At 54.7% G+C, this 9,213-nt stretch overlaps 1 protein-coding gene across 1 annotated transcript; it reads right to left on the reverse strand.

The window, feature by feature from the left end:
• Window positions 1-736: 736 nt before the first annotated feature.
• On the reverse strand, window positions 737-8,617 carry KD926_001841 (mitochondrial aconitate hydratase; the record flags this gene model as incomplete). The annotated part of the gene is made up of 5 exons (XM_053093773.1): window positions 737-1,973; window positions 2,620-5,196; window positions 5,498-6,771; window positions 6,826-7,124; window positions 7,783-8,617. The coding sequence occupies 5 exons, from the start codon at window positions 8,615-8,617 to the stop codon at window positions 737-739; spliced, it is 6,222 nt and encodes a 2,073-aa protein (XP_052951367.1).
• Between the last annotated feature and the right edge of the window lie 596 nt (window positions 8,618-9,213).

Below are 9,213 nucleotides of genomic sequence, written 5' to 3' on the forward strand. Positions count from 1 at the left end.
CTTTCTTGACCCCCGGCCCATTTTTGTTCCCCCGGCCCAAACACACCCTAACCCCCACCACCAACCTTTCTCCCCCCAAAAAAAAAAAAAAAAAAAAAAAAAAAAAAAAAAAAAAAGCCACATCAGCCCGGATTCAGGATGGCTCTAGCTAGGTATAGACATCCCCCCTATCCTTGGCAAGTGCCCAACTTCCAGACAAATCAGTTTTATCTGACTGGAAAACTACAGCCGTGTCCAGCACCATGTCACCTTCTACATGTGCACAAGTCTCGGCGGTAATGATACAGATATCTTCAACAATATCCTTGGTCGAGTCTATCGTATACCCCAGGACTTTCAAGAACATGCCCCTACGCGGTTCAAATACACAGTGGTTCCGAATATCGATGGAGGTGCAGGAGGGAGTCAGATACCGGGACTACCTAAATCTGTTGTACTATGCACTTAGAGATATAAACCCCGGTCGCTTTCGTCTGCCATATGACAGAAATTCCCTGCACATCACTCGGTATCAGATGCCGGCCCCCGAGCAAATTGAGGAAATAAACAATGTAACAGATAATAAAACGAAGGAAACACAAAGGGTTACAACGGGTAACTGAATAAGAGCTCTTCAAAAAAATTGAAGAGCAAAGAGAAAAAGCGATGAAGAAACAGGAAAGAATGACCGAAGAAGCAGAACACCAATTTCAGATCCAACCATGCGACTTTCATTCTTGCTAGGCAGGGTTTGTCCCTAAATATTGTAATAGGTCAACTGGAGCCTTATTTCGATGCGGGGCTTTATCTTCAGATCCTGTGGCAGCTCCACTTCCCGGTACCTATGCCTCTCCCGAATCTGAGGATGTTCTGTTTCCCAGAACAATTCAAGCACCTCCATGATATCTAATTCATTTCCCTCAGCGTCTTGGCGTTGGTAAATTATGTATCGGTGAATCCTGCCGACCTCGGTGCCGCTCTCTAGTAGAGCTATAACTGCCTCCCAGCTTTTGTCAGATATACAATCATGAAGGATGGTGGAGTGTCTGACATCTCTGTGAGCTTGGTCAGTTAATAATTGAGGCTGCCTAGCGAGGAGTTGAGCCAGGCAACTTATTTTATCGGCTGGAGAAACTGGACAATTTGCCAGATCATAAGCAACGGCGCGAAACACCCTTTCGACGCTATCATAAACTATCGGACAGAACTCATGCTTATTCTTTAGAACTAGATTTTCTAGTTTGAATCCATGGTCGTTTGATAATTGCAGGAGGGGGTAGAAGTCATGTCTATAACGCATCGTATCATAGCCCATGGCATCCAGCTTACACCCTGCACGAAGAAGTGGCGGTATGAAACCAATTTCAGGATTAAACTCTTCTGCGTACTCGATTAAAGAATCGACACTGAGACTTTCATAGTTTAGAGCGTAACCTATGGCACAAGAGAAATTCTGGTACAAGTCTGGTTCCTCTGGATGGTCTGGATGTAAGAGTAGGTTTGTGTCAACCTTATACTCGAAAAGCATATTCATAGCCTCATGTCTGCCATGCCGAAAAGCGGTACCTAGCAAGCGACGTCCACTAGTGCCAACAGAGTTCGGGTCGACTCCTGCATCTAGAAACGCTCGCAGGGATTCCATGCGATTCTCAATAATGGCCACTTCGACATGTGATTCGGGCGACTTTGGGTGAGTGTAATGCCAACGAGAAAGAGGGGACCAATAATGAATGTCTGGTATCTCGGGGCATCTTGGGGCGCGTCCTGTGGGAAGTGAAGCATACTTCTTTGCTGCGTCCCGTCTTTTATCTTCCAAGACATGGTACAGGCCCTTGCAGGTCCGCGAAAATCTGCTGATACTGACAGGGTCCATGAATCGCGCACATCCCAGGGCGAGCTCCACGGGAGATTGTGGACTCCGGGGGAAGCCATTGTACTTGGCTATGCGCTGTAGCTTCTGATCTGCTCTTCCGGATTGATGAGGAGCAATGAATCTACATGATGCCTGGATTCGTGCCTCGTTATATGCGGGCTGTTCGTCTACCGTGATCCTGCCAACGCTACTTGTATACAGGCACTTTCATGTAAAGGCACGGATGCATAGGGAGGGTCGGGATTTTCCACGATCGTAAAGGAAGTCGTCATGCCCTATTCCGTACCTAAGGTCGCAGAGAATCAATGGCAGGCCGCTCTTGGCGATACAATTTTAAATTGAACTATTGCATTGGGATCACCACTACGATTGACTGGATTAACGAAAGGATTTTCTGCACAGATGGGAAAGTTCTTTGTAGTGAGCCGTTTTGGGGTGAGCGGTTGTCTCTGCCACGTGATCTTGCTGGTCATTGTCCCAAACTGTTCCACCCTCTTACAACCTCGTTCAGTTCACCATGCCATCGCTTCCATCACTTCCATCACTCCTACGAAGAAAGCATCCACAAGACCAAGGTTAAGAGATAGTGAATAGAGAGACCCACAGAACGAGGAAAAGAAAACTCTTTTTGCTACAATTACACTATGCCAAATAAAAAAAGTCTATTTACAAGTCTCAGACGCGACACGAAAGTCCCAGAAACGCCGATTTAGTTTTGGCCTGCCTTCTGCGCCAACAGATTCAATGCACTTCCTGCCAGGACGAACGCACATTGGTCCGGGCTCAGCGTGTGGCGCACAGGGATCTGCGCCGTCTCGCCGGTGCTCTTCTTCTGCACGCGCAGCTGGATCTCGCCCTTGCCGCCGGCCTTCAGGACGTCGTATAAGCCGATGGTGTCAACAGAGTCGCACGCGTCGATGAGCTCGTAGTCAGACGGGTTGGCAAAGGTGAGGGGCACGACACCCTGCTTCTTGAGGTTGGTTTCGTGGATACGCGCGAAGCTCTTGGCCACGATGATGCGGCCGCCGAGGTAGCGGGGTTGCAGGGCAGCGTGCTCGCGGGCACTGCCCTCGCCGTAGTTCTCCTCAGCGACGACGAGCCATTCAAGACCCTGCGACTTCCACTGCTCGGCAAGCTCGGGGATGCCGTGCTGCTTGCCGGCGTCGTCGTAGGCGACGTTGGTCTCGCCGGTGGCTGCGTTCACGGCGCCGATAAGCGTGTTGGCCGAGATGTTGGGCAGGTGGCCCTTGTATTTGAGCCAGGGGCCGGCGGCGGAGATCGTGTCCGTGGTGCACTGCCCGCGCACCTTGTACAGGACCTTGAGACCCGAGAGCTCGCCCTCGGGGAACGGGGCGAAGGGCTCGAGCAGCGCCAAACGGTCCGATGTGGGCGAGACAATTACATCGCAGCTGGCATCGGGCACGGCGGCGGTTGGTTGGAAGGACGGGTTGCCGTCGGCGAACCCTTCACCGGGCAGAGATTGGCCGGACGGGGGCTGGAAGCGGAATTCCTCGCCGGAGGGCGTCTTCAGGCTGTCAGTCATAGGGTTGAAGGTGGTCTTGCCGGAGTACGCGAGCGCGGTGACGAGTTCCGGCGAGGCCAGGAAGTTCATGGTGCGGCGGTTGCCGTCGTTGCGGCCGGGGAAATTGCGGTTGTACGAGGTGAAGATAGCGTTGTCTTCGCCCTTGGACACGCCGTCCGTACGCTTCCACTGTCCGATGCAGGGACCGCAGGCGTTGGCCAGCACGGTGCCACCAGCCTCGGCGAAGGTCGAGAGCGTCTGGTCTCGGTCCAAAGTGGCGCGGATCTGTTCACTACCGGGGGTGATAAAGAAGTCGGCCGTGGGCTGGAGTCCAGCGGCGGAGGCCTGCTTGACGAGGTCCTCGGCACGGGTCATGTCCTCGTAGGAGCTGTTCGTGCAGCTGCCAATCAGACCGGCGCCGAACGTCTCAGGCCACTGTTTCTCGCGGACGGTGTCGGCAAAGGCGGACAGCGGCACGGACAGGTCCGGGGTGAAGGGCCCGTTGATGTGAGGCTCAAGAGTCGACAAGTCGATGGTGATCAGCTGATCATACTCGGCGCCAGTATCCGCGCGGAGCAGGTTCTGCGGGCCCGAGGCGGCGATGGCCGAGGCCGCCTGGGCCACGTCACCGCGGTGCGTCGCCTGCAGGTAAGGGACCATGCTGGGGGAGAAGGGGAACACGGACGTGGTCGCGCCCACTTCGGCGCCCATGTTGCAAATGGTCGCCATGCCCGTGCAGCTCAGCGTCTCCACACCGGGGCCGTGGTACTCGATCACGAAACCTGTGCCACCACGCACGGTCAACTTGCCGGCGAGGTGCAGGATAATGTCCTTGGGCGCGGCCCAGCCGTTCAGCTTGCCCTCCAGTCGCACTCCCAAGACGCGCGGCGCCTTCAGTTCCCAGGGCGCATCCACCAGCGCATCGACAGCATCCGCACCACCGACACCGATGGCAATAGCCCCCAAACCGCCCGCGTTGGGGGTGTGACTGTCGGTCCCCAGCATCATCAATCCGGGGGCGGCATAGTTCTCAAGCACACTCTGGTGGATAATACCGGCACCGGGCGGCCAGAACTCAATGCCGTACCGCTTGGCAGCACTCTCCAGGAAATCGAACACCTCGCTGTTGCCCTTGATCGACTCCGGCAGGTCGGTATCGGCACCGCGCTCTCCCACAATCATATGGTCGCAGTGGATACTAGCGGGGACGGCAGTCGAAGGCAGACCGCAGGACATGAACTGCAACAGGGCCATCTGGGCAGACGCATCCTGCATAGCAACGCGATCGGGCTTCAATTTCAAATTGGCCTTGCCGCGAATGTCGCGTCCATTCTCCGTGCCCGTCAACAGGGACTCCTCCGGGTTGGCAAGATGGGCGTACAAAATCTTCTCCGCGAGGGTGAGGGTGCGAGAGGCACCCAGGACTCGTCGTACTTCTTCCAGGTTGCGCACGATCTTGGGGTACGGGGGCATCCGGGAGGACGCGGCGGCGGAGGAGGCCTCCGTGGCCAGACCACGGCGGCCAAACAGTCGCTGTGGGGAGAGACATTTCGGGGCCAGCTTCAAGATTGCAGGGTTAGCCAGGGACCAGAGAAAGAATTGGAAGGAAAGAAGCCATGACCAGGCCAACATACCCTCTGAGAGGCGGTCGCCCGCTGCCAAACAAGTTGCCTCACCATGATTTCCCAGCAATGTTGAGTGCACAAACAGAGAGGAAAAGCGAGCAAGTTTGTTCTGCTGTCGATGACTCTTTTTTCTTGCTTTAGCTTCGCCCTGATTGGCCGCGCCAACCGCCGATACCGGGCCGAATCCGTCGGCACTTCTGTTACCGTACCGTACCGGGGATCCGGGACTTTGGCAGGGATATTACATTCGGTACTGTATTCCCAGTACACTACCATACTCATTCTTATCTCTAGGGATAGTTTCATATGTGCCTGCTATGTATGTACGTACATCGACCGGGAACGATATCTACAATCTATTCCTCCAGTCTTCTCCCATCGACATCCAAGTCAATCTTATAAGACTGAAACCGCCGACTCGACACCTTCCGCTCAAACAAGATATCCAACTCTTCAAATGTCCGGCCTTTCGTTTCAGGCATGCAGCAGAAACAATACACAGCGCAGAGGACGCTCATGCCGGCGAAGAGAAAGCCTATTTTGCCCCTCCAGTCCCCTTGGTCTTCATTCATGGCGTACGGAATCACCACGGCGAACACCACCGACCACACGAAACAGCTGACTGTGGCCAGCGCAATCGTCAAGCCGCGCAGACGCGCCGACGACACTTCCGCCAGCAGCACGTAGCAGAAAGGCCCCAGACTGACGTCGTACACCAGCGTACAGATGAGCATGACGCCACACTGCGCCCATGTCGTCTGTGTGTCTCGCGGGGCGAGATCAACCGCCCCGATGATGAACAGCAGGATCGCTAACGTCGAACAGCCGAAGATGTACATGGTACGACGGCCCACGTACGACAACAACGGCCAGGAGATACACGTTCCCAGGAAACCGATGGCAGTGAGTCCCAGGTTCATGGAAAAGGCGTCAGACGAATCGAGGCCCGCGAGTTCCATGAAGTGCACGGCGTAGTTGATGAAAAACACATTCCCGGTGAACGCCTGCATGCTGTATGCCATTACACAGATGAGGAGTCGCCGGCGATTAGGTCCCCGGAAACACTCGAGGTAGTGTGGCCGGTCTCCCTGGAAACTCTCCTCCAGTCGCAGCGTCTCTCGAATGTGCGCCAACTTGCGTGACACGTCCACCCCCCGCGTAGTCAGCCGCCGCAACGACGCCGCGGCCGCATCATCTCGGCCCTTGCGGCAGAGCCAGTACGGCGGGTCGGGACAGAACCCAACCAGGAATAGCATGATGCAGGGCAACGCCCACTGCGTCGCAATGGGGATCTTATACGCCAAGGTGCTGTGCATGGACTCGGTGCCCTTGAGAATCCCCGACGCAATCAGCGAGCCTATGGAGAAGGCCAAATTAGTCATGGTGGCCGCGAAGCCCCGAAGCACGAGCGGCGTCACTTCGCCGACGTATGCCGACGCACAGATCGGGTAAAAGGCGATGATGGCGCCGTTGACGAGTTGGCCGACAAACAGTTGGGCCGGGGTATGGCTGAAGAACTGAATGAAGATGAAAGCGATGGACAGCACCGAGCAGACTGCGATCATCCAGCGAGGGCCGAAGCGGTCGTAGGCGAACCCGGAGCAGAGGGCGCCCACAATTGCCCCTAACAGGTTGGCATACTGGAAGGCGGACAGCCACTGCGCGGCGATGATGTAGCTGCCTTTATATTGATATCCATAGGTCTCTTTGAAAGTGTCGAGACCGACCAGACCTTTGACGATGCCGCCATCGATACCTTTCAGGATAGTCGCCTACTCGGCGATGTCAGTCCCATGATCCACGTCCGGTTCCAGGACCATGCATACCAGATTCATAAACAGACCCCAAGCGACTGCAGGCCAGTGACGTCGAAGAGCCACCCAAAAGCCCTGGGCGTGCTCCTCTTTACTGAACTGGAACGACAATTCAGCCTCTTCGACCGAAGAGGCGGGAAGAGACTGGACCAGAGTGGTGCATTTTTCCGCCCGGCCGGCCATGACCTCAACGAATCCGATAATCGGGAAATATCGATCATTGTCTGGAGGACCTTTGCGACGAGAATTTCCAAGATTCCATAATTTATAGACAGCACCATGGCGGGGTCGTCGTTCCGTCCAGTCCAAGGCTTTGCATTAGTCACTCACGTGCGGGCCCTAAGCGAGCGCCGAAGGTCCTCATGCATGATTAGCTTTCTTCATGGCGCTGATAAGATGGTCGATCTTAGGATCTCTTTTATATCGACCTGAATCGTACCAATTCTGCTGCGTTGCACAGATACATGACAGTCGAGCTTGTGGCGTCAGCGTAGATATGTACATCTTATTTCAAGCCCGGTTATCGGATGTTCGAATGGATTTTAGAGTGGAGCAAGATAGGCAACTCCAGGTGGGTCTGCGATTTACAAAAAAGTATGACAGGGGGATTTAATATCATATCACCGATTCTAGCTGGAATTTGGGATTTCATAGATCCTGTGTACAGTGTACGTTTCTTCCCTGCATCATAAATTTAATGACAAAAGCGTTACATATAATATCTTGGCACTGCTATACTTCAACACCAACAACCAGTCTAAATGATAGGCCAGTTGTATCAAAATACGTTCATTCTTCATATTCCGTCGTCCCTCGCTGATATACTTGTCAATCTCATTATTCCCGCGATCATAACAACATAATACCCCGTAATATAACCTATCCTGCTAAAAAGCCCCCATCACCCAACATAACCAACCCTCTTTGATCACTCCCCCTTAATCCTCCCGCAAAGCACCACATCCTCACCCAGCGAATACCACTTCACATCAGTCAATCTAGACGCCGGAATCGCCACCCCTTGACCATCAACCCTCCTATCCGGCGAAACCACCACCCCGCCACGACCCAACCACGTCGGCGCAATCGTCACCACCACCGAGTCAATCAGGTGCTGCGTCTGCGGCTCCAGTAACGAGTTAATAATCGACCCGCCCCCCTCGATCATGACGCTCCGCAGACCCTGCACACGCAAACACTCCAACAGCGCCGTCCAGTCGATGCGATGAGTCGGTCGTCGTTTTTCTACCTCGTCGTCGTCCTCGCCGGGTCGCGTTTCCACCACGCTGACGTCTAGCGCGATGTACTTCCCCCCGTGACGTTCCAGTAGAGCTTGCTTCTCAGGCGAAGGAGGTGCATGCGTTCCTGTGATGATGAACGGTGCCAGGCCTTGCTTGGCGCGCGCGAGGGCCAGGATCTTCGATTCCGCCGTGATGTCCCAGCGGGCGCTGGGATCGATGACGATGGGTCGTGGCTGACCGGTGAGTCCCTCGCCGCCGTAGCCGCCGACTCCGGCGATGCGGCAGTTCAGGCCCGGGTTGTCGGCGATGGCGGTACCGACGCCGATGAGGATGGCGTCGTGGCGGGAGCGCAGGTAGTGGGTCATGGATTTGGATTGCGGGCCAGAGAGCGTGGTCCGGGTGCCTGGGGAGAGCGCGAGGGAGGAGTCCAGTGAGGTTGCGAAGGTGAGGGTGGTGAAGGGGAGGGGGCTGGTGGATTTGGGGTCTTCATGTTGAGGGGGGAGGTGGGGGGTTAGGAATGTGCGGTCGGTTTCGGGAAAGGTGAGGGCGTCTCGGGGGGTCATTTTGTGGGATATAAAAGAGATTCTGGGGTTGTATTGGGTTGGTGGCTGGCACGGTTGAGATGGATGGATGGATGGATCAGATAAGATTCACGTAGATTGCTGGTGTTGTTTCCGGAAGAACGGTTGGAGTTCCACTGGGGGAGATTCAGCAGGGTAGCCAATGGTATCTGCTGAGGTCGAGAGTGGATGTAGATTGTAAGCTAAGTTGATCCTCTTGAATGGCAAGTTTGTTCAGAGCTCAAGTCAGATAGAAGTAGGCGGTGGCTTTAGGTATGGTTCCAGATCCCACCAGATTGCAAATCCAGCACATCAACCAGATACGCAATAGCGAGGTTCCGATGTCACAAAACCCCGAATTCAAACACAGAATCAAGTCACAAACAAAGACAAATCATCAACCGATCCAAACCCCAAAATCAACACCACACTTGAACGTCCGTCCTACAAATTAGGGCACGACATCGGAATAACCCCGCTCGTTGTCGCCGCAGCCTAAGCCCCTTTTCAGCCTAGTCCCTTCATCCCCACGTTATTCCCAAACCGGCTAGTCTATCCTACACACCTCAGGCGCCCAGGCTGCCAAGCTCTTTCAACCT

The sequence above is a fragment of the Aspergillus affinis genome (assembly GCF_023601865.1).
Source record: "Aspergillus affinis strain CMG 70 chromosome Unknown NODE_139_length_87693_cov_84_281821, whole genome shotgun sequence".
NCBI classification, from domain to species: domain Eukaryota; kingdom Fungi; phylum Ascomycota; class Eurotiomycetes; order Eurotiales; family Aspergillaceae; genus Aspergillus; species Aspergillus affinis.